Raw genomic sequence first — 26,167 nt, 5'->3', positions numbered from 1 at the left:
TCACCTTTGACATCCAGGGAAACCAAAGCATATGAAAAGGCAATGGTTTTGTGTGTACAGCCTCAATTATGTGTTAGTCAACTCAAGCAACCATTATGTACTCAATAATAGGTATGACACAGCTCTGGACATCAGCAACACTAAATAAAGCAGGCAGACACAGGCAAGCCTGCTTATACTGATGTTTCTAGTGTTGACATTCTTAAGAAGTATGGAAAATAATAATGATGTCTTCCTCATTAGAACTTTATAGCAGTGTTCTGTTAGATTTATCTCCATTTTTTATTAACAACCAGGCTGTGCAGAATAACACGGTCTTAAGAAATTACAGCAGAGTATCTTAAAGGAAAAGGAAATGTACGATGCCGGTGTGGGGATAACTGCCAGTGATTTTTGCGAAAATAACAATATATTCCTGAACATAAAGCCTCTGTAGAAGGTAGCTACAGTAGTGACGAAAAAAGTCGTTTTGAAACTTTTTAAAATTTAAATTCCTTAGTGTACATGATAATGTAGCAAAGTAAACAGAAAAAAAAATTAAAACATTGTTTAAAAAAAACATTAGGGGAAGCAGCCTATCCTTAGGGAGGCATGAGGTTGACTTATTATTAAGTAGTTAATAGAGTTCGATGCATTTTCAAAGCTGGTTACAATCATTACCACAGCACACCCTTGTGAGGTAAGTATATTATCATCTGTGGTTCATAAATGACAAAGCTGAGGCACTGAATGATTAAGTCACTCGCCTAAGGAGAATGAGTCAACGTCAAGAGTCATAGTTGACCGACCTAACTTCTGACCATCAGTCCAGGGCTTAGTCAGCGGGGCCCAGAGTGGCTTCCCTGGCAGGCACCTGGACTTCGGCTATTTTCGTTCTCGTTAAGCAGAGTAGTGGAACCGAGAGGACAAAACTTTCAAATAATTTTTACTTCTACTCAAGATTTAGCCCTGAGGTCTTAATCTCAGAATTTGGGACAGGAAAAGCTGTCGGGTGCACTCCCCCTCCCCCAATCTGTGGCAAGTGGGTACTGCGGGCGGTTCCGCCACCCCCTTTCGCAGTGATGGCAATGAGTGACCACCCTCGTTAGCAGAAAAGGGGGACGGGGGAGGGCTGGTTGCTTTAAATAACAACTCTCCATCGCCGCCTCTTTCTGAAAGCAAGAGAAAATGGTGGGAAGTCAAACAAAATTTAAATAGACAACTTGTCCTAGGACCTCAACTAAGCAAATGAAGCCTCATTGTGCGTGCTGAGCCTGCAGTTCCCAACTTTCCGGGGAAGATGGGAGGACAGGGCAACAAAGGGCCCAGCAAGCATGCCTGGCAGTAAACGCGACAGCAGCTATCCAGCGGGAAGAGCTCAGGACTGAAAACCACCCTACGCCACGCTAGGGTCCGCCGCCGAGAACCGCGCACCCTACCCACCGACCACGTGACCAGTCCTTTTTTTTTTTTTTTTAAACTTCTTTGCCCTTAAAAAAGAGAGGGAGAGCGAAGAGTGAGCGAGAGAGACTCCACTTCCCAGAAGCCTCTTGTTACCCACGCAGCCGCAGTCGTGCGCAGGCGCCGCCGGGCCAAACGGACACGTCCGTCACGTGGACAGTAGCCGGCCAATCCGGTTTGAATCTCATTTTTTTCCTCTCACCCCCCCTTCAGGAGCGGTTGTGCGATCAGATCGATCTAAGATGGCGACTGTGGAACCGGTGAGTATTGCCTTTGCCCCCCCCCCCCACCGGTCCCCGCGCTCCGTCTCCCTTCGGACTGGGGGACCCCGCGGGACGGCGTTCCCGGCGCGCACGCTACCCCTTGCTGCCCCCTCCCCCTCTTCTTGGGCCTGACCTCTCCGCGGGCAACTGGGGGCGCCCCGGAGGCTGGCCGAGGCGGCGTGTAGCGCACACGTTCTGGTGGGGGCCCAAGAGCAGGGGGAGAGGGGGTGGGGGTGGGGCGGCACGGCGCCTCCTGCGGATCCGTGAGGTGGTCTGCTAGAGTGGAGAGTGATCGGGGTCCTGGGCTGGGTGTGTGGGGTTTATGTCTTCAGGATAGAGGGGCGCAAGACTGGCTCGAGCGGGCGCCCGGATCCGCAGGGAGGGTGGGTGGCGAGCCGGCCTGGAATGAGATGGAGGAGGGAGCCCCGGGGTAGCCTTTCCGCCCCTCTTTCCCTCCCGAGCTCCAGCCTGGGGGTCCGTGTGCGAGGCGCGCGCGGGTCTTTATACCGGTGGGCCAAGGGGCCGGTGGGCGCGCGTTGCGGGAGGGTGGGTTGGGCGGGAGTGGTTCCGCGGCACGCGCGGAGAAGCTTCGACCTCGCCGAGGGGAGCCGAGAGGGGCGAGCGCATGTTACTCCAGCGCGCCCGAGAGTTGCTGGGGTTGGCGGCAGGGGAGGCGAGAAAGGTTTGGGGCGGGGAGGAGAACCTCGTGTTGCGCGGTAGAGCTCTCAGAGTAGGTTGAAAGGTGGTGGTGGTGAAAAAGGGGGATCACATTGTCCTCTCCCCTCCATGCTTGATACTGGGCTGTCATGGAGGAGGGAAGGGGGAGGAGCGAGGCCTACAGATCGCTGCTGCTGGTCTGGTTGCCGGCCGGACCTGCTGCATTTCACACGCGCCTATCTTCCATTCATTCATCGTTTTCCGCGCAGTGCGCACGTCTCAAGAGAATGCGGATGGGTCTTGATCCATCTGTTCTTCCCAACCTTTATAGTCTGAAATATTTCTAAGACATAGTTTATTGGAAATAGGAACTTAACTTTTAAAATCAGTTTTCTCTTTATTTTTCCTTTACCCATTCTGCCGCTTTCTTTTCAGTTTAGGCACCATCTTAAACTTAGTGAAGCAAGCCGATCCCAGAACAGTAATTCGGTAGTTACCGCCCGAAGGAGAGGATATCTTTGTCATGTTTGGTTTTGCCGGCACTGGCTCACTGAAACTTACAGGCCTGTGTTGCAGTTTTAGGAATGTCACATCTAAGTGAAATTGTTTTAGAGGCATAACGGACTGTTTTAACAACTAGAAGACCTTTGACACTCTGGAAGCAGTTCTAGACCTTGGTTGCCAGATATTTTTGTGTATCTTTAATGATAGTTTGTGATTTTGATAATGACTTAACCAGTTTGTTTTGACTTTTTAGAGACTTTTATAGCTAGATGAAAAATTAGTCATGGAAGGTTTGTAGAATACAAAAAGACTTATTTTCATTACGTTGGTGTGAACTATCCTTACCTTGTTGCCAGAGTCTACGGCAGTTCTCTTTGGTTACTTGTTCCTCATTGGTGCGTGTTTTCATTTATGTTCTGCAGAACTGTCTCTTAACTTGCTGATACAGTTAACTGACTTTATAACATTAATGTTACATGAATAAAAAGGTAAAGGATGAAAATGAAAATACTCCCTTTTAACAGGTTCCCATGTCCACTTTTTACTGGATCTGCTCTCCTCCCTACTGTTACCAATATCATTAAAAAGCATTACAGCGAGCAATAGGGGCAAGGCTAAAACCTCTAAGCTGTGAAATAATGATGTATCCTGTGAAGTTTAGGTAACATTTAGGCCCTTTGGATTTTGCAAAGCTATGCAGTTTTCTTTCAGCCGCGCAGAACAGAACTACAAAGTGTTGAAGGACTATTTTGAGTCAGTGAACATTAATAGTCTCTTTTATGTTTAGGAGACTATACCAAATGTTTTTTAGGATACAAAGTTATACAAAATGTGATTCTATATCTTGTTCAATTTAACTTTTAAGGAGCTTAATTCTCAGTGATGTGGTGGGTGATACAGTATAGTATTCATTCTATTGCTGACAGAAGGAAACTTGGATACTGCATTTAAATTTGGGGAGTAGGGAACCTAAAAACCTTAAGTGTGTGAAAGTGGAAGGCCAGTAGTAGTTTGAAGATGTATGTAAAATACATTGACATGTTTATTTTTAGTGAGAATGGCAATTTTTTTTTGCACCTTTAATGCACCCTTTCCATAGGTTAGTCTTAGAATTCTTTGATGATTGTAAATACTGGGAGGTGGTTGTTTTTAAACCGCAGCTGGTTAGTATTGATTGTAGTTGAGGTATTCCTGCTGAAGCCTACAGAAACCATATTTATATTTGTTCATTGCTATTTCACCTAGGTTGTGAGTTTCCTTACTGCTTTTTTGTTGGGCATAATCGGTAAGCACTTAAGGAGTCATGGGCCTTTCCTGCTTGTCCCACCTTTTGTAGATATTTGGTAGATTTTTAACGATGGAAATTACATAAAATATCAGTCATTTTCTGTTTGATATTATTTGATTTTTTTCAGATGTGTTTAAGAGATCAGTTACATTAAGATGTGGTTTACAGATACTAAATTTATTGAGAAGCTTGATAGGTCAAAGTAAAGGAAGCATTTTACCTCCATGTAGGTAATATGGGAAAATTTTGAACATTGGGATAAACAATGTTTTCCTGTTAGTCTCTTGGTATTTGAACTGTGGCTAGGTCAAAATTAGACTTTGTGGCTAGGTCAAAATTAGACTTTTTGGCTAGATCAAAATTAGACTTAATATTAGTAGTGAAAATGGCAAGGCAGTTTCCCCCGGCCATCTTGCTTCCAGTGGCAAAACGTTTCTTTGTAGCTATCTTCATTCTGCATTCTTCATTGTTGGGCTGGTTTTTGACTTGTGGTTCTTTTTAAGGTAAGAGGTTTTTTGGGTTTTGTTGTTTGTGTGTTTAGTTAAAGTGGAGGTATACAGTTTTACATTGTATCTCTTGGGTTTTTAAAACTACCTTAATTGCATAACTGGAATCAACTTGGACAGTTGGCTGAACTAATGTTTCCATTTTTACCCTTTAGAAACATGTTTTGCACTGCAAAGAGCTTATTAAAAGTAAATAAGGCTTGGGCACCTGGGTGGCTCAGTGGGTTAAATCCTCTGCCTTCCATTCAGGTCATGATCTCAGGGCCATGGGATTAAGCCCCACACCGGGCTCTCTGCTCAGCCAGGGAGCCCGCTTCCCCGCCCCCACCTGCCTCTCTGCCTACTTGTGATCTCTGTCAAATAAATAAATAAAAATCTTAAAAAAATTTTTTTTAAAGTAAATAAGGCTTACGTATATATTGACAAATCTGTTGTATATAATTCAGTGTTTTTGGTTAATCAAAGACTGTTGATTGACAAGCAGACCTTGCAAGTTAATATTATGTTTTCACCTTAATGAAAGAACCCAGTATATATCAAAGTTCATTCATAAACCAAATAAATTTGGTTCTGGTGTTTATGTTTCAAATTTCACCTCATTTTACACTTTGAATTAATACTATCCATAATCATTTGACCTAGAGAAACCCAGTTTAGAAAGCAGTCCTAATTTATACACTGAAGTTGCAGAGCATACAGTGTTAAATGAATTAGGTAAGCTTAATCCAATTTGGACAGCAAATTCTAGGCAATACTGAAATATGTTTAATTTATATAAGGTTAAAAATGTAGTAGAGTACCTGGATATAACAAGGAACTTGTGAAATGGTTACTCTGGCAAAGATAATTTTTACTTTTCCTTCTCTGCTACTACTGGAAATTTTCTTGCTCTTCTGGTACCTGTTAGTTTTCCCATCTTTGTTGTAGAGATTTTTTAGAGAAGTAGAAAAGAGCAGGGGTTATAGTCTAATTTTAATATGTTTGACCTTGACTGAAATTTCTAAGTTTAGCTGAGAAAATGGGAATAAGATAGCTTACAGTGATTTTGATTTTCAAGTTCAGTATTCAGAGATGACAGTTTGTTAGTTATGAAGACCTAGGTATACCAAGTTAATAGTCCATGAATGTGTTGCATGCAGGTGTATTCATGTATACGTATACTCACCTTTTCCTCTTTTTGCTCAGAAATTCATGTGGCTGCTTTTTGATTATCAGTCCTTAGTCATTGGCAAGAAATGCAAAGCTTATGCTGTACAATCCTGAGATACTCTTCCCAACCCTATCCCTATCATAAAAATCACTATTGTTTGTTTGAAAGTTCCTGTTTATATCTGGAGAAAAAAGAAAGGATCACTTTTGACTTGCAGGTACCTAGAATATGGTCAGAAAATAAGTTCTTTTTTTTCCCCCTCTAGTTGGAACTTTTGATACATTATTCCACAGAAACAATGGAAAGCTGTGATTTAGTCACATTGTTCAGTAAGTTTCTGTGGCATTAAGACAAATCTAACCAGCATTGAATTTCCAGGGATATGGATATAGAGTTCTAAGCAGTTGTCTTAAAAATGACTTTTAAGGGGTGCCTGGATGGCTTAGCCAGTTAAGCATCTGCCTTTGGCTCAGGTCATTGTCCCAGAGTCCTGGGATCTAGCCCTATGTGGGGCTCCCTGTCTGCTCCTCTTCCTCCTCTCTTTGCCATCCTTCCTTTCACCACCCCCTCCCCACCCCCTGCTCTGTCAGATAAATAAAATCTTTTGAGGGAAAAAAATGGCCTTTAAGCAGAACCTATTTGTAACTGATTTTTAATGTAGGCAGATCTTTAGTTCTTAATTAAAATGTAGCACTTATGTATGTCAGGCACCACATTACTTTACATATATTAATTCATTTAATCCTACAGAGCCCTGTGAGGGAGATATTATTATCCTTAATTCAGATGAGGAAACCAGGGCACAAAGCGATTAAGTTACTTTGTGTGACTAACTTTCTCAAGATCTCACAGCTAATAAATGGTGGGGTGGAGTTCAAACTAAAGCAGCAAATTCCAGCATATGTGTTCTTAACCATGACACAGTCTTTCCAATGGCCATGTAATGTGTTTTCCTTATGCGATTTGGGAAGATTAATTTGATTAACTAGGTATTTTGCTGCAGCTCTAAAAGAAAATGTGTGGACATTTTAGGCTCTTTTGTACTACAGTATTAGATAACTGATAACCGAAGTACAGTAAGAAAATAGCACTGTGGTGTCTAAATCCAAGGACTAAACAAGTTGTTACACCTAAGTTTATATTTTAGAAACTGGTCCACAACATTTTGGATAGATTTCTGAAGAAAGCAAATGGTCACTCCCCCCCCCCCCCCCCCGCCTTTCTCATTTGCTTTTGGACCTTGTCAAATCAAAATCAAATGATTTGCCAATTAAAATATTTGCTAGTAAAGACACAGTAAGTTTTTAAGAATTTGTCATTATGGAATTTACTAATAACTACCTTTGTACTCTTAGTAATTTTGATGAAAGGACTAAGAGTTAAGCAGTTCTTTTGAAAATGTTTCAGTATAATAATTGCTAGCCTTTTTTTTTTTAACAGATTTATTTTATTTATTGTTTAGAGAGCAAGTGAGAGAGAGAGAGTGCCTGCGTTCAGGGGCATGAGCGCCTGTTGGGGAGGTGTGGAGGGAGAGGGAGAGAGAATTTCAAGCAGACTCCCCACTGAGTGCGGATCCAGATGCTCAATCTCATGAGATCATGACCTGAACCTAAGTCAGGAGTCAGTTGCTTAACCCACTGAGGCACCCAAGCACCCCTAATGTTGCTAGTCTTAGAAGCTCAGGTGTTTGAGGAAGATAGTAGTAAGACCATTTCTCTGAAATTCAAGGCTTTGCAGTAATTGTTAGAGCTAAAATGTATATTTGCATATTTTTAGCTGTATGTTTTAAACTTGTTACTATAAAATGCTGAACAGAAATTATAATCGTTCAGTGCTCTGCTTATTATAGTGACCATCAATAAGATTTTTATATTTATATGAACTAATGTCAGCGTTTTTTTTTTTTTTAACATTTTATTTATTTAGAGGGAGATAGTGCCAGTGGGGGGAAGGGCAGAGGGTGAGAGTAAGAGAATCTCAAGCAGCTGTACTAAGCATGGGGCCTGATGCAGGGTTGATCCCAGGACCCTGAGATCATGACCCGAGCTGCAGTCAAGAGTCGGACACTTAAATGACTGAGCCACCCAGGCGTCCCGTGTTAGTGTTCTTATGAAGAATTTTTATGGGGTTTTACATAGTCATCTTAGGGCAACACCTTATGCAGTCACAAAGTCTGATAACTTCCAAGTATTAACTAAGGAAAGAAAATTTAATATTTTAATGGAAAGTTGAAACATCTTTTTCTTGTAGTTTCTCTCCCTAATTCTCTTAATATTTTGAGATAAATAATAGCTGGGAAATTCATATTTCAAGTAATTTTTTTCCCTGCCTAGCTTAGAACTCAAACTCAGGCCCTTGGCCCCAAGTTGTGTTACTATTCTATTAAAAAAAGAGAAACTGAAATTCAAGACTAAAAAGTCTAAGTCCTTATTGTCAGTAAAACTCCTACCTTAAGCATAAATTGCTATATAGATCATTTTGCACAAGTAAATTAAATATAAAATTCTGTCTTTGAGGGGCGCCTGGGTGGCTCAGTTGTTTAAGCTGCAGACTCTTGATTTTGGCTTAGGTCATGATCTCTGGGTCCTGGGTCTGAGCCCTGGGTCAGGCTCCATGCCCAGTGGGAGGTCTGGTTCTCTCTCTCTCTCTGCCCCTTCTCCCACGCATGCGTGTGCATGCTCTCTCAAATAAATCTTAAAAAAAAAAAAAACAAAAAACCCCAAAACCCATCGTTAAAAAGATACATCAAATGATTTATGGACTGTGGTATGGAGCAATTCGGGTTTTTCTTTTCTTTTTTCTTGTCTCTTCTCTTCATTTGAACTTGTACACTGTATTTTTTAATAATGTTCAGGATTGTAAAATCTCGTTTGAATTTCAGTTTATAGGTAATTACCATTTAGCTTTTCTTTCTTTCTTTTTTTTTTTTTTTTTACCTTTTTCTTGAATTAGTAATACATGCTCATGGTCCAGAATTCAAATGGATCCCTTTAGCAGTGAAGTCTATGGCTCCATTGTCAGAATAATGTTTTTTAAATGCATTAAGTAAAATATTTAGGATTACAAAAGAAACTGTATTGAAGTACAGTAAGGATTAACTGCGTTAACATGCAGCATTAAGGATGCTGCCTAGCCCAGGCTCAGTCCTGTCTCCCCCCCGACCCCCAAAGATTTTTTTGTGGGGGGAGAAAGAGAGTGTGCTAGTGTGCACATGAGTGAGTCGGTAAAGGGAGAGGGAGAGAGACTCTCAAGCAGACTCCCTACTGCGTGCAGAGCCTGTATGGGCCATCTCATGATCATGAGATCACAACCTGAGCTGAAACCAAGAAATGAGGAGTTAAAAGCTTGATTAAACCACATGGGCACTCCGTCCTGTCTTTTTATGGTTTAAAACCTATTTCCTATCTATCTTTCCAGCCATCTGGTTCCCTTCTCCAATGCATCCGCACTGTTAACCAGTTTTTTGAGGATTCTTTTAGATAAGGGCTGTCCAAGAGAACTTCTGTGATGGTAGAAATGTTCTATATTTGTGCCATTCAGTACAGTAGCTACTAGCCCTACATGGTTTTTGAGCACTTGAATTGTGACTGATTCCACCAAAGAAGTGAATTTTAAACTTCATTTAACTTTGATTTAAATGTCATTTTAATTAATTGAAATTTAATTTCATTTGTCCCTAGTGGCTACCAGATTGGACAGTGCAGCTGTAGAATCTAGACCTATCTGGTATAAACATATGCATATTGTATTTGGCTTAATTTTGTAAAGTACAATCAACTATAACCAGTTTGGTTGGAGAAATTATCGAATTTTATCTTAGGGAAACTTCTGTCTGTATTTTAAACTTTCAAAGGCAATTATTTGCTCTTCTATGGATAATTAAAATTGTCCTGTAGCCTTTTTTGTGCTGTTTTAAAAAATTTGTGAATAGGCAGTACTTTATGTTGTTTGAAATTCAGATTTTGTACAAAAGACTATATAGTGAAGTCTGTGTCTCAAGCTGATCCCATTCAGGTAGATCACTTCTGGACACAGCCAGCATCATCACTTCTTTCCATGGAAATTTGTATATGTATAAGCAAAAACGATATATATTCTTTAAAAAAAAAAGTGGTCAACTGTATACACTAATCTGGCACACTATGTTTTTCACTTAATAATAGGTGTTTTAGAGCCATGCATATCAGCTCATAAATCTTTTGCTTTTTTTTTTTTTTCTGATGGTATGTATTGCATTTTTTGATCTTAAACATAGTTATTTCTGTATTGTATTTCTATACATTTGGGTTATTTCTAACTATTTGTTAATTCATTTTATAATAGCCTTCTACTAAGGTTCCATACATGAGGTAGTATAGCTGCAAGGTAAATGTTTTGGCAATAAATTGAAAATTAAAACTCTACTGGTTAGATAAAACACTTTGTGATTACAGTTGGCTATCAGGCTATAATTTTTTTAGAACTGCACCTTTTTTTTTTTTTAAGATTTTATTTATTTATTTGACAGAGATCACGAGTAGGCAGAGAGGCAGGCAGAGAGAGGGGCGAAGCAGGCTCCCTGCTGAGCAGGGAACCCTGTGTGGGGCTCTATCCCAGGACCCTGGGATCATGACCTGAGCTGAAGGCAGGGCTTTAATACACCTCTTTTTATAATTGTGATCAACTTATATGTAAAAAACATAGAAGATGCACATGTGCATAAGTTTTAGAGTAATTAATTGATGACCTATGTATTCATCACCTAAGACATCATCATGTCTTTATGATGGCTTCAGCTTCCTCAAATCTCTACTAAAGCCCCACTTGGGGGAACCAGTGGGCAAGATCATGAACATATTCTGGGAAACATAGGACTCCACAGTTGTTACCTGGCAGGTTATGGTGTGAGCCAGGCAAAGAGCCTTGAGTTAGGAGAGTGTTTTGTGTTAGTAAGATGCTTTTGTGTTGTTTTAAGTGCGAGTTCCTTGGTGTGAAATTTGTAGCTGTTTCAGGGGAAAAGGCACAAAGGAGAGAAAGGGAACTTTGTCAACACAGGGTTAAGCTGAGTTAAGTATAGTTAAAAATCTGGGCTAGACAAACCATGGCAGTCAGTGTTTTGTTTTGTTTTGTTTTGTTTTAAGTGTAGAATAATAAGGATCTTGATCATTATAGCCATCAGATGAAGAATGTAGCCTGAATCACATTGCTCCGATCTGGATGTTACTCTCTATACCTGGTACATACCTGTCTTTGACTATGCTCGTGATTCCCTCATCTGACTTCCTTTGTGTCCCTTGTTGTCTTGGTTTTCTGTTTCATTTCAGTAGGTCACATCTCAAGTAATTTTTTGAGAAAAGATACATGAAGAGTTGGATATTTTTGAGACCTGGCCTATTAAGCAATGTCCTGTAGTTTGGCTGGGTGTAAAATTCTTCTCTTCAGAATTTTAGTCGTTGTTTCAGATCATCTTCTGTTGGTGGCTGTTTAAAGTCAGATATTCTGATGGCTACTTCCTTTTCTCTTTCCTTTTCTTTCTTTTCCTCTTCTCTTTTCTTTGCTTTGTGTGACCAGTTCTCCTACTTCAACCCCCCAATTTTTTTTGTCCCCATTTCACAGTGACATGTTCCACTGTGCTAGGTACTCATTGCACTTTTTAATGTGGTAACTCCTATTCTTCACTTTAGATTTATTTGTGACTTTCATTTCTCTTTTCTTTCCTTTCTTTAAAACAGTTATTCAGATACTAGATCGCCTAGCATAGTTCTCTGATTTTTTTTTTTTTTTTTTTTACGTTTAAATCTTGCTTTCATTTTCTATCTTTTGTTTTCTGGGAAATTTTATTTTCCAACCTTTTCTGTCATAATTTTAATTTCTAGATGTCTTCTCTTTTTTCTCTTCTCATTGTTAACGTTATAGCTTCCTATAATTATGATGCAACATTTTATCCTTTGGAGGATATATATAGGTACATATTTTTGAAGGCATTTTCTTTTCCCTGCCTCTTCCCTCCAAGTTACTTATTTTCTTTTTTATTTTTGAACTCATGGCAGCAATCCTGTGAAGGTGGAGGGAGGAAATTGAAGAATCTAGTTATTTTTCAAATAGCTTTTGCCATATTCTCTTTATTTACCTCCTCCTTTCACTGTCAGTTCTAAAGGTGCTGCCAGCTTTTGAGACTTAGGATCTAGCTATATATATTGATGAGTGACCATTTGTCCATCTGTGTTCCAGCCCTTTTCCTTTTTTCCTTGCTCTTTCTATAGTTGTGGGCTTAGAAAAAAATCTGTTATAGTTTTAGTGGGATTCTGAGAGGGAACAAAATTAAAATCATTTATTCAAACATTTGAGTACGTGTCATGTGCTAGACACTTCTGAGTGCTTAACCCAGTTCTCCTTTGAGCTTAAAGTTACTGAATTACTAAATAGCAACAAAGAAAGAAAGAAAGAAAAAGTAACACTTAGTATGACATTTAAAAAGTAACTTATTGTTGCATTCTGATAATAGAACACAGTATTACACTTTTTCTCTAACTAGGCAGAAAGTGCCAGGTATAGTAAACCTAGCAAGTAATTGGCCACTTTCATGTACCCAGGAGCCAGTGCCTTCAAGTGCCCCTAAATTATAAACCTAGTAAGTAATTTGCAGAGTTCATAAATGAAAGCTATACAGTTCTACTGAGGAATATAGTGGAGGGCTTTAATAAACAAAGTCATAATTTGCTTTTGGGAATGATTCAGTATTGGGAAGATGTTAATTTTTCTGAATTTAATGCTTAAATTCAGTATATACTGAATCAGAATGCCAAAATCATTGCAGGGGGACGGGAAACTATATGCTGAGGTCCACAAACTGGCCTTAGGGCTGTTCTTGTGTGGCCTGCTAGCTAAGAACATGTTTTGTATTTCAGAGGGTTGTAAAACAAAACAAAGTAAGTGATAGAAAGATCATCAGCCTAAAATATTTACTCCTTGACCCTTTATAGAAAAAGTTTGCAAACTCCTGCTTTATAAAATGATTATAAAGTTTATTTGAAAGGATAAATAAATGAGAATTGGCAGTACATTTTTAAAGAGAAAAGAGGAATGGAGAACTTGACTTACAATGAGAAAAAAATATTGAACAAAGTTAACTCTTAAAAATGTATTGGTGTAAATGAGACTGACAGATCACTGGGACAGACTGAGCAGTCCAGGAGATTCAAGTATATATTTGGTTTCAGTACAATTTTGTTGTAATAAATTTGGAACATTTAGATCTGTGTGAAGAAAATAAAAGTCATTTGTAATCATAACAACTAGGTTTTCTTTGGTAATATTTTGGTTTTTCTTGTTTGTGGCCTTTTTTTCCCCTTACCTCATCTTTTGTACCTCTTTTCCTGAAATTTTTTTTTTTTTAAGATTTATTAATTTACTTGAAAGAGGCAGGCATGTGAATGGGAGGGGCAGAGGGAGAGAGAGAATCTCAAGCAGATTCTACAATGAGCCCGGAGCCCGATGTGGGGCTCCATATCTCAGGATCCTGAGATCCTGGCCTGAGCTGAAACCAAGAGTTGAAGGCTTAACAGACTGCGCCACTCAGGTGCCTCTTTTGCTTTTAAATAACAGTATTTTTAAGAGCAATTTTTTGATTCACTACAAAATTGAGAGGAAGGTAGAGAGGCTTCTGGTATACTTCTGTATGCACAGTCCCCCACCAATCCCCCCCACATCCCATACCTGAGTGGAACATATGTTATACCAAACGCAAAATTGAGAGGAAGGTAGAGAGCCTTCTGGTATACTTCTGTATGCACAGCCCCCCACCACTGCCCCCCACATCCCATACCTGAGTGGAACATATGTTATACCAAACGAACCTGCATTGACACATCATTGTCTGAAGTCTCTAGTTTACATTAGGGTTCACTCTTGGTGTGTTGTACAGTCTTTGGGTTTGGACAGATAGTGACATGTATTTACCATTGTATCATACAGAAGGAGTTTCACTGCCTAAAATCTTGTTTTCTGCTTATTCATCCCTCCCTTCTAACTCCCAGGAACAACTGATCTTTTTACTGCCCCTATAGTTTTACCTTTTCCAGAATGTCATATAGTTGGAATCGTTCAGCATGTAGTCTTTTCAGATTGACTTCTTTCACTTAGTATCATTCTTCCGTGTCTTTTCACGGTTTGATAGCTCATTTCTTTTTGCGCAGAACAATATGTTAACCATAGTTTATTTAGGACTTCCTAAAAAGTGCCTCCCCTCCACTGGAAAAGTGAAGTGATTCTTGTTTGTACAGTTCTGTAATCTACCTTTTCTCACATTTACATTAACATTTAAAAATAATTGTCTAAGCATCACATTTAGTGCTTATATTGTGAACACCATAGTAGATCTTTTACTTTTTGGTCATATCTTTTGATATTTGTTGACTGTACTTTTTATTTACTAACATAAAATACACAAAACTGTTAGTGTCCTGATACTTTTTTTTTTTTAAGAAATCTTAGAAGTATAATTACTGAGTTAAAGAATAAAGCTCTTTCTATATTTGGAAGCTTGTAGTTCATTAACTTAAGCTCAGTAAGTGGAAGGGTATAACCTACTCTGTAAACCTGGGGACATTTGAAACTGTGACTGTCTCTAGTTTTCTAATTTTTAAAAGAAATATAGGTTGATTTCTTCTGGAAGATAATTTAAATATTTGAAATAAGAAAGGACAATTCTAATTGTCTTACTAAAATTATTGTTTTGGTGCCCTGGCTCTCTCATTTGGTAGAGCATGACTCTTGATCTCAGAGGCATGAGTTTGAGCCCCTCACTGGTGTAGAGATTAAAAAAAACAAAACAAAACCAGTTTATATCACAATTTTAATCTTTAACTTTTAACATTATAGAACTTCTAAAAAACATGTAGAATTTAGAAAATTCAGCTGTAAAAAAAGCAGCTGCTTACTTGTTTAACTGGGACTGTAAAGATTCCAGTCAGTGTCGTGAAATTTTGGTTACAATTTTAAAAGGAATAAACTGAAAAAGAATCAGTAGTTAAATTCTTTAAAATGTTTGCCTTACGAATTGTAATTATGAAGCTTTAAAGAATAATTGAAATAGAAATTGCCATGCTACTGGAACCAATGTAATTTTATGCAGTGAAAATGCTTGTCCTTACATGATTTTAATGTTATTTGGAGCACTTTTTAATTTTTTATAATGTTTAACTCCTAGAAATTTCCTTAGTTGTTATAATGTGAGTCTTTTTATATATGAGTCTTTTGGTAGTCTTTGGTTTAAGTAGCATTGACATTTAAGTTTTATCATTAGCCTTCTTATCATTCTATATCACACATGTTTATTTTTTATGTCTCTGTCATCACATTTTCCTTTCTGAATTTGGAATCTTCTCCTAAGCTACATAAGATGTGCAGTGTAATTTGGCTGACAGATTTCAAATGAAACAAGATGCCTCCAAGTCTTTCTGGTGAAGAGTTAAAGATACATGCATCCACGTTTTAAAAATTGTATTCCATAAGGTCAGAAATTCAATTGTGGCCTGTAGGGAATTTTTTTTTTTTAATATTAGTAAAATGTGGTTAAGTATATCTTGCTGTCTATCCAGAAATAACCATTTTTAGCTATAGAGCTGCAAAGTTAATCAACTCTGTTCACTGAAAAGTTTAGTGCTTGCTAGTCATTAATTTTAGTCAGGTAATTAGGTTATTGTTACTTAATTAGATTGAACAGCTGTTAAATTTTGCAGTACTTATAGATATAACACAATTTGTACAAATCATCACAGCTCTTCCTTCTATACCTCAGCTTCCAATATTTTTTGTTGTGTAGATGCCATTTTACATCAGTTGAAAAGAATGTCAAAAAGTACTGTCTTTTGAATCAGAATTCATATTTAGGGTCTCATAGTCCTTTACATGAAAAAAAATTTCTCCATTGGAACAGTGCCTTAAGCTTAAAAGGTTTGTATTTTGCTAAATCTGCTTATGTTGTTTTTCCACCTCGACATTTTAGTCACTGTTTTGATTCTTCATTACAGACGAGGAAGATCTGCAAAATCCACAGCCTCCACTTTTGTGAAGAGTGATGTCAATTAGCTGATATTACTTTAACAACCAAAATAATTGATTTAATTATTTGTGGTTAATTTTCAGTGTTTACACCCAATTTTTTTTATTCCTTACAAGGCAAGTGGTAAGACTACTTGTCCTTATGTACTAGTTAATTAGTCGTACTAATTTACATATGGAGAGTGCTGGGGGAAATGCATTGTTTGCTAAAAAGAGACCTGGGAGCTGAATGTTAGGAGACTAAAGGGAAGAATAATATATCTTGAGGTCTGTTTACGTATCTTACTTACATGAAATGATTTTCTCCTTTCAGTTATTTGTATCCATAAAGAGAGGATTTTATTTATACTTGACTGTATTTCTGGGATATTTGACCATATAGGCATTTAGTATGCTATCTTACATAATACTATAAACTCACTATAATTGATCATTGGCATTTACTTGCTTTTTTTCCTGGTGGAATTTTGTGTGTGTGTTGGGAGTAAGGTATACCATTCATGCCTTTTTTCTAGTTTATTGACAGTGCCATGCATTTGCAGGATAGTGAAGGTATTGCATCCGAGGCTGTGGCGCAAGGCATAGTACATACTGTAGTGTTGTGCAGCCTGGAAAAAGTACCTTGATAACCTTGTATAATTTATTATCCAACTCTGGGCACTTTTGGGAGTGAACGAAGATTCTACTGACACATTGAAACAAACAGGTAAAAACCAGGACATATGATATCCCTAGCTGTGAATCCTGATGGTCCTGGATTCAAATGCAACATACAGCTAGGCCACATTAACTTCCAGCACTTAAATTTGAAGAGCAGAGAGCATGAGTAGTTTCACGGTATTATGAAGATTGAATATATTGAGATTATATAAATATTGAAACAATGTATGTAAAAATATGTACCACATTATTTAATAGTAACTGCTTGGCAAATATTACTATCAAGTAAAAACTCATAGTTTGGATGAAGTGTGAGGGTGGGTGTTACCACTTTAAAAGTCACAATGCACCATTCTTTTCTGTTCTTATTTGCTTATTCTCGTTATTTCACATCTTTAATGTATGTAGTGCTTTCAGTTTACTGAAATGTTGGGTGAGTAACTTGTAGAGATAATTACAACTCTCTTTGCCAAAATAGCATTTACATTTCTCTTAAGGCCACAAATGATCTTTTCTAACTCAAGTAAAGAACAATGAAGCAAGGGCTATGTAAGGAAGTGCTACTGAAAATAAGATATTATTATCCATTATTCGGTGCTCTGTTGAACTTGCCTGATATTACACAACTGTGAATGGCAGAGCTGGGATTCCAACCAGGGTAGCCTGGCTACAGAGTACTTGATCTAAACCAGTGTCTCTCATACTCAGGTAGAAAGTGAGTTATTTATTTATTCATTCATTCATTATTATTTATTTATTATTTATTTATTTATTCATTATTTATAAAGACTTTACTTTTTAAATAATCTCTGTGCCCAATGTGAGACTCGAACTTACGGCCCCAAGATCAAGAGTCAAATGCTCTACCGATTGAACCATCCAGACACCCCTTTTGTTTTTAAACAATTGCTAGTGTAATGTGTTTATAAATCCTAAAAATAGGATAAAGAAAAATGAAAAAATGCAAAAATGTAAGCCTAAGTTTGCTGTTACTAGTTTTGACAGGTACAAAAATACTGTCAAATTGTTGGAAAGTTTTCTAAGTACTTACTTCCAATTTCTATACCTACCCTGGTTGTAGACTGTAACCAGCAGAAATCTGTGGACTGCATTTTGAGTTACTGCTTTAACTCTTTTTAGTGTCTTCAAATTAAGTTTTAGGTGATGTCCTAAAGCTGTGTGTGTGGAGGAGGGATGGTGGAAGTTCTTAGTAATATTTGTTCAATGAAGTAACAGAGGACACTAATTGAGTCTCCTGAGGGGAAGGCTCATTGTTATTTCTAGAAAAGATAGTTTGTAAGTGTGTTTGAGTTGAGAGTTAATGAAAAATCGTGAGTGTTTACAACTATGGAAAAGCATACTGTGGTTTTGGAATTCAAGCTCTGTAGATTTGAACATGGCTAGAAGGAAGAATCTAAACTTTAGTCAGATTAGAGAAATGATACTATATCTGGGAAGTGTTTAGCTTTTTTTTCTCTCTCTTTTTTTAAAGATTTATTTATTTATTTATTTGACAGCGAGAGATTGAGAGAGAACTTGTGCGCACAAGAGAGGAACACAAGCAGGGGAGTGTGGGAGAGGGATAAGCAGGCTTCTGGCGGAGTATGGAGCCCAATGTGGGGCTCGATTCCAGGGTCCTGGGGTCACGACGTGAACTGAAGGCAGATGCTTAAGGACTGAGCCACTATGTTAAGCTTTATTATATTAGGATTGTCCAACAAAGTTAATACTGTGTTTGATACATGTGCTAGTTTTCACAGAATGTTACTACATTCTGAGATGTAGCAACAATTAGAAGCTTCCTGAGATTCTTTGCAGCTGATTGTTAAACTTGCCCTACTCTTGCTCTACTTTTTTTCAACTTCTCTTGTTATGACAGTTAGCTCTGGGACCACTAAATTATAAGACTACATTTTCATTTGAATCTCATAAACTCAGCAAATCTAAAACCATGTTTAATATTTTGCACTTAAACTGGTTGTCTTTTCTATTCCCATACTTGTCATCAGTATTTAATCACTTTGATCTGTCAGTGAATGGCTTCCATTGCTCACAAGATGAAAGGTTACCTTGACCATTGAGGCCTTTCAGTCTCCCTTCAGCCCCACTATTCTAGTCTGTCTTTGGTTTCATGAGCCCTCTCTTTCAGTCTCATTGGTTCCTTACCATCTTCTAGTTAAACCCTGTACCATCTAATAGCTTTGTGCTCTCCATTCTACCCACCTGAAATAGGTTATACAAGAGTTTTTCAAGTATAGTTTGTCTTTTAGGTTAAAAATATATTTGATAACTTAGACCAAAATTAACACAGGAAACAGCAGGTGTTGGTGAGGATGTGGAGAAAGGGGAACCCTCTTGCACTGTTGGTGGGAATGCAGACTGGTGCAGCCACTCTGGAGAACAGTATGGGGGTTCCTCAAAAAGTTAAAAATAGAAATGCCCCATGATCCAGCAATTGCACTGCTAGGTATTTACCCAAAAGATACAAAATTACTGAGTCAAAGGGATACATGCACCCTAGTGTTTATAGCAGCATTATCAGCAATAGCGAAATTATAGAAAGAGCCCAAGTGTATGTCAATTATAAATGGATTAAGAAGATGTGCGTGGGTGTACACACACACACACACACACACACACACACACACACAGGAATATTACTCAGCCATCAAAAAGAATTAAATCTTGCCATTTGCAATGACATGGAGAGAGCTAAAGAGTATTATGCTAAGCTAAGTCACTCAGAGAAGGACAAATGCCATATGATTTCACTCATATGGGAAATTTAAGAAACAAAACATATGAACACAGGGGTTAAATAAAAGAGACCAAGAAACAGACTGTTAACTATAGACAACTGAGGGTTACTGGAAGGGAGGTGAATGGGAGCATGGGTTAAATAGGTGGTAGGGATTAAGGAGGCCACTTGTGATGAGCACCAGGGTATGTGAGTGTTGAATCACTAAATTCTATACCTGAAACTAATATTACACTGTATGTAAACTGGACTTTAGATAAAAACTTGGAAAGAAAAAAATGCATTTGATTATTCTGAGAATACAGTAATCTGTTAAATTAGCCTTTTGTGTTTTATTTGCATAATTTTAAATTTATGAATACTGGTAAAACATGGATATTTAAGATGTAATTCTCAATAAAATTTGCTTACAGAGGAGCTTAGAGCGAAGGTAGAAGGATGTGGTGGAAGTAAAGAATTGTGTTTTTAAATTGAATGTAAATTTAGAACTTTTATTGTCTGCTCTATATACAAAGCAACCATTAAAATGACAAGTTATAAAACACATTTTTTAGTTCTTATACAGATCATACAATAATTTTATTTGCTTTACTTGCTACTTTGATGATCTTACATATTTAAAAATAAATAATTGAATCAGTTGTTAAAGATACCATGAAAAGTCCTGCTGTAGAGTTTTCAGGGAGAATTTTATGATGTTGGTCTTAACAAACAAAACTGTACCTATTTTTTGGTAATCCTAAGTCTCCGATAGCTTTCCAAATTGTAAGAGGAGATAAAAATTCCAAGATAATTTATTTTCAAATTCAATTTATATTAGAAGTACTTAGTAAATTAGAACAAAAAGTGAGTAATTTGGAGATTTATTATGGCTAGAGGCTTATGCTTAACTGATGAGTGAGCTGAAATCATTTTTGTTCCAGTTATTTAAAAAATAAATTATCTATTTTTTTCTAATTTGGCATATGCTCATAATTATAAATCATTTTTAAATCAAAGGATTTAATATAGTATGGCCATCATTCTTCGCATCATTCTTCATTGTGTATGTTGCTATAGATTCAGAAGTTTATGTAGGAATTGGACTTTCCCCACAGAGAACTACTGTCACAGAATTAGCCTGGAAGTCTTAAATAACCTCCTACACTGATTATATTTTTTCTTTTGTTTTATCTAAGTTTTTCTAAAAAAGCATCCTGACTATTTGAATCAAAGTTGAGAGATCTTATAACAATAAGATAATAAGTTGAAAGAAATTAACAGAGAAGCATGTCTCAACAGTCTTATTTTTTGTTTTTTTTTGTTTCTTCACAATAATTTGCAGTATAGTTGCAAGCAACTTAAAAGGTGAATGGTTGATAAATTTTTGGTTTAGATTTTGGTTTAAATTTCTGCTGATTAAGAATGAATTGATGAGGCAAGTAAGATGGTCATAACAAAATACGGCCTAAATAAGAAAATGTATGCCAAAAAAATATGACTTTTCTTTTTATTTTAATGTGCCCTTTCATATGTGGTTTTTAATATTAATGTTTTCATAAGTAAATTCCATCATGAAGTGATTTCTGACTTTTACTAGATTTGGTTTATGCCATGTTAAAGAGTATTTTCATTCTATCTTGGAAATAATTGGCTATTAAAACCATTGTTGCTTTATTAAAAGAGTTTGAAAAATTCTTAAGTTAAAAATTTGAACATGAGGGGCGCTTGGGTGGCGCAGTCAGTTGAGCATCCAACTCTTGGTTTTTGCTCAGATCATGATTTTAGGGTCATGAGATTGAGCCCTGCTTAAGATACTCTCTCCCTTGGCCCCTCCCTTCATTGTGCGCTCTCTCTCTCTCTCTCTCAAATAAATCTTAAAAAAAAAAATTTGAACTTGAAACTGCAGATGGTAACTTAAAAGGCTAAATAAAAGAAATGTCAGTCCACTGCTTAAAATCTTTAAATAAAAGATTTTGGTTCCTGAGTGGCTCAGTAGGTTAACCATCTGCCCTGGGCTCAAGTCTACTGAGCCCCAGTCAGGCTCCTTGCTCAGCAGGGAGCCTCCTTCTCCCCCTCTGCTGTCTTCCCTGCTTATGCTCTCTTGCTCTGTTTCTGTCAAATAAATAAAATCTTAAAAGTTTTAAATACTGAAAGATGATTGTGTTTAATAATTTTGGGGGGGTGTTTTAGAGTATTTGTCTTAACATTTAGTGTATTTGTGTAATATTAAAAGTGAAGGCTGAAAGATTTTTACATTTTTATATAATCACACACATTTATTTAAAGTCGAGTACTTATTTTTAGTTATAAGAAGAATTCAAAATTATAGATTCTTAATGTAAAGACTGAAACATCAGTTAAGGTAGGACTTTTAATTCGAAAGAAACTTAAGTTCTAGGAACTTAATATACTTTTTCCTGAGTTATTACCTGCTTTTAGTTCCTGTGTGTCCAGAAATTTTTAATACCATCTAAGTCTTTGATCCATTCTCATTGTGAAAAGATTCGAAAAGGAAGGAAAATACTAAGTTTAGCAGGTGACATTTTGGATCTCATGAAACTTGTAATTATTCATACTGAAATTAATTCATTGTTTTTATGTGCTGCTGACATAAAACTATTTAAGTAAACATTGTGAAAATATGGTTTGTATTGAAGATTTGGAACTTAGGAGTAAATTTTACTCGTCTCTTAATGTAGGTAAATAAGATCATTTATAGCACTTAACTTCTGAAGGAAGAATGTGCTGTACACCCAACCTTACAAATTTATATATACCCAGTTCTTTGCTAGAACCATTACTATTTTAAACTCCGTAAGACATCGTTATTATTGTTCTTCTAAACTGTTCATAGTCTTTGACAAATTGATCTACCTATTTACATTTTCCAGTGATTTTCATTTTTTTTTTTTATTTTCATATTCCTACCTGGGCTTTCTAGCCTTAAGACTTTTCCTTTGGTGTTTGTTCCTCTTTATTTTGGATCTTTATGTATGTGTTGAGGAAAAGGGGGTTGTTTCAGTCTGTGTGCATCTGTGTATTCAATTCTGAAGGATGTTTTTCCTAGGCACTGAATTCTAGGTTAACAGTTTTTCTTTCAGTGTAGAGATGTCATTCTGTTGTCTTAGTGGCTTCCATAGTTTCTTTGGGAAGTTAGCTGTTTATCTTATTATTCTTGTGAAAGGGGTGTGTGTGTTTGTGTGTCTGTGTCCTCTTTCCTAGTTTTATAATGTGACTTCTTTAAGTTTTCAGTAGTTTGAATTTGATATGCCTAGGTATAATTTTGTATTTTACTGCCTGGAGTTCCTTGAGCTTTTTGAATCTGTGACTTGCGTTTCTGATGAGATTTGGTAAAATTTGGTCATTGTTTGTATATTGCTTCTTTCGATTCTCTCATCTTGTCCTTGAACTTTTTAACCATTTTCCACAGTGTTTACCATCTATTTTTCTGTCTGTATTTATTTGAGTATCTTCTGTTGACCTATGTTTGAGTTCACCAATCTCATATTCTGCAGAGTTGAATTTGTTGTTAATCATTCAGTGAACTCTTTAAGTTTTGTTTATTTATTTATTTTGAGAGCTAGAGAGCTTGAGCAGGGGGAGAGCAGAGGAAGTGAGAATCTCAGGCAGATTCCTTGCTGAGTATGGAGCCCCACGTGGGGCTCACTTTCATGACCATGAGATTATGACCTGAGCTAAAACAAAGCGTCGGACTCCTAAACGACTTTGCCACCCTGGTGCCCCCCATTCAGGGAACTCTTAATTTCAAACATTGTACTTGGCAGTTCGATAATGTTTATTTGGTTCTCTTTAAAAATAGATTTTCATTGTCTTTTCAAAAACTCCACATTTTTTTTTCATCTTTTCCCCTATCTTTTCTCCTATTTTACTAGAGTAATCTTGGTTATTATGTCTTTGTTTGCTGTTTTCATGTCTCGATGTCTTTTTGTGGACAGGTTAATCTCTTGATCATTAGTGACTTTTAAAAAAATTCTTTGCAGGGGCATGTGGGTGGAACAGTCAGTTAAGCATCTGCCTTCATCTCAGATCACAATCTCAGAGCCCTGAATTGAGTCCTTCATCTGGCTCCTTGCTTAGCGGGGAGCCTGCTTCTCCCTCTCCCTCTGCTGCTCCCTCCTGCTTATACTCTCTTGCTCTTGCTCTCTCTGAATATATAAGAATATATAACATATCTTAAGATTTATTTATTTGAAAGAGCGAAGAGTAAGATACAGCACAAATGGGGAGTGGCAGCACAGGGAGCGAGCAGAAGAAGCAGTCTCCCTGCTGAGCAAGGAGCCCAATGCTGGGCTCAATCCCAGGATTCTGGGATCGTGACCTGAGCTGAAGGCAGACATTTAACCAGCTGAGCCACCCAGATGCCCCATAAATAAATCAAATCTTAAAAAAATTTTTTTTGCATGTCTAGTAATGTTTGATTGTTGGATGGGATATTGTAAATAGCATTCATAGAGACACAGAATTATGTTCTCTTCTGAAGAATGTAGAGTTTGGTTCTTGGAGGCACTTAATTTGTAGGTAGATTACCTTGATCCTGTCAAAGATTGGTTTTAGGATTTTTTAGACAGATATATTTCACCTGATTTCCTTTCTAGGCTTTCATCTGAAAGCTGAGGATTTTCACTCACCCACTCTGGTGTGAACCCAGTCTTGCTAATGGTATTCAGCCCCTGAAGTCTTGGCTGAGCTTTCTCTGCTAGACCACCCAGAGCTGTACTTTGAACATCACAGCTTAGGAACTAGCCAAGGATCTCTGAGGGACTTTTACATAGATTTTTGAGGCTTAACATCTCTGTAGCCCACTTTTCTCTACTACCCTATCTGCCTAAGCCCACTTAGTCTGTAACTGTTGCCTGTTTCTTGATCCACTGAGACTGCCTCTGTCTGGAAATTATTAATTTTAAGCTGGTGGGTTAAGGAATGGCATTTTGTAATTATCTATATGCAGATGTAAATTGTGATGGAAAAATCCTGGTAAAAAAAATGGTGATTTTAGGGCAGTGACTATGAATTTTGGGGTCTTAATTGCTTTTAAACATTTACATTTATTTTATTTCTCACGTAATCAAGCCAATAAGTTCCTGCTGTGCTCATTGGCATTATAGTTGTGAGCAAAATCAAGGCATAGCCTCTCTTATAAGCGACTTCATAGGCTAGTAGAAATTAGCTCCTAGACATGTCATGTTATTAAGGAAAATGTATTTTGTAAAATGAATACTTAACACCTGTCTTATAGATCCTCCATCCCTGATTCGCACAATGCTGTTAATGTGAACATACATCTCTGTTGTTTTGCTAGTTCAGTTGAAATATGATCCCTAGACTCTTTTTGTGGTGCCCTTTTTGAAAAAAATCAGCTTTTGTTTTAGCTTCTGGTGCCTTTCCGTGGTATCCAGCTGTATTGACAGTAGTTTATAATTGGGTGAAGAGCTACATGGAGCAATGTGGAGAATGCAGATTATCCCCAAGCTCCTTTTTTTCCTGACATTTTTTAAGGATTCTTTTTTTTTTTTTTTTAAGAGTTTAGTTTTTTGACAGAGAAAGAGAGAGGACAAGCAAGGGGACTGGCAGGCAGAGGGAGAAGCAGGGATCCATCCCAGGACCCTGGGATCATGACATGAGACAAAGGCAGAGGCTTAAATGACTGAGCCACCCAGGCATCCCTTTTCCCGACATTTGTAGATGACAATATTATGTCTAACCTAGAAGATTTAGGATCAAGCCAACATCAAGCTTTTTTGCCTGGGGCCTTTGAAAGTGGTAGAAGTTGCTGAACTTCTGAGTTACCATATAATAATAAATAGTGTGACAAGAAGGAAGAGCCTGTGCAGTATTGGCTTCATCAGTTTATAAGCTTTCTTTTGTCATATTATACTCTCCAAACTTTAGGCACACTTCCCGCACCCTCGAAACCGTACATAGTACTTTAGTGGTATGTTAGGAAAGACAGCTGATTTCCTTAACTTTGTTGCATGGTGTCTAACAATCTTTCTGATACCAAAATGTGTAAGTGACAGATAACTGTATATAGTATTGTTACTGTGTTTTTATTGAGAAGCCTTTTGCTCTTAGTGAAGAGATGCTAGAATGGAGAATCTGGTGGTTTTCTCAGTGTTTGTTTGTGGCCTATTTTATGAAATGCTTTTATAATTCTTAGAGAATATTGGCAGTATTTGATTTAGAGTATTGCTATCATATTATGTTAAGAAATTTAAAATAATATTTTATTATTTTCCATTAGGAAACCACCCCTACTCCTAATCCCCCGCCTACAGAAGAAGAGAAAACAGAATCTAATCAGGAGGTTGCTAACCCAGAACACTATATTAAACATCCTTTACAGAACAGGTAAGCCTTCTGACACATTAGGTTCTTCTGACTGAGGCAATGAGGTGAATGGTAAAATAGGACAGGTTTGGGGGGAACAATTAGGTGAGACTAGTTTTAGTTATATTAGGTTGAGGATTCCATTTCACTTGGATAACCTGTTTTTAGCAAGCAGTTTTATGTGCGAGTCTTGAGTGCAGAAAAGAGAACTGGTTGAGACATTGGGTTTAAAGTCTTATCAGTAATTGGTGGTAAGTGAAACTATATAGCAAATGAATTCTCTTTGAAGTGAACTTGACTCAAGACAGAGAGGTTTGGATACCAGCTTATAACGGATTTTTTGGAGGGATAATGCCTATGAAGGGTTTAGACATAAACTGTATAAACTAGGACAGAGTGGCAGTCAGGGAAACAAAGAAAATGGTTTGTTTCAAGGATAGATGGTCAATAGCATATGTAACACAAAAAGGTCAAATATCCATTGGATTAAACAATTTGAAAAAGGCTCAAAATGGCCATTGGATTGAATGATAAAGTCCTTGCTAATGTAGAAGAAAGTTTAGTAGAATG

The 26,167-nt window shown here is 37.4% G+C and overlaps 1 protein-coding gene across 1 annotated transcript in view; it reads left to right on the top strand.

Moving 5' to 3' along the window:
* Nucleotides 1-1,651: 1,651 nt before the first annotated feature.
* The window catches only part of EIF4E (eukaryotic translation initiation factor 4E), a 41,633-nt gene continuing 17,117 nt past the window's right edge, over nt 1,652-26,167 (top strand). Inside the window, exons 1-2 of the mRNA XM_080830579.1 lie at nt 1,652-1,700; nt 25,512-25,618. Coding sequence (XP_080686705.1) covers nt 1,683-1,700; nt 25,512-25,618 — 125 coding nt within the window. The 5' untranslated portion in view covers nt 1,652-1,682. The remainder of the gene's footprint in view (nt 1,701-25,511; nt 25,619-26,167) is intronic.

Source organism: Martes martes, assembly GCF_963455335.1.
Source record: "Martes martes genome assembly, chromosome: 2".
In the NCBI taxonomy this organism is placed as follows: Eukaryota; Metazoa; Chordata; class Mammalia; order Carnivora; family Mustelidae; genus Martes; species Martes martes.
Note: the sequence above shows the minus strand (reverse complement) of the source record. Positions and strands in the feature narration are given on the sequence as shown.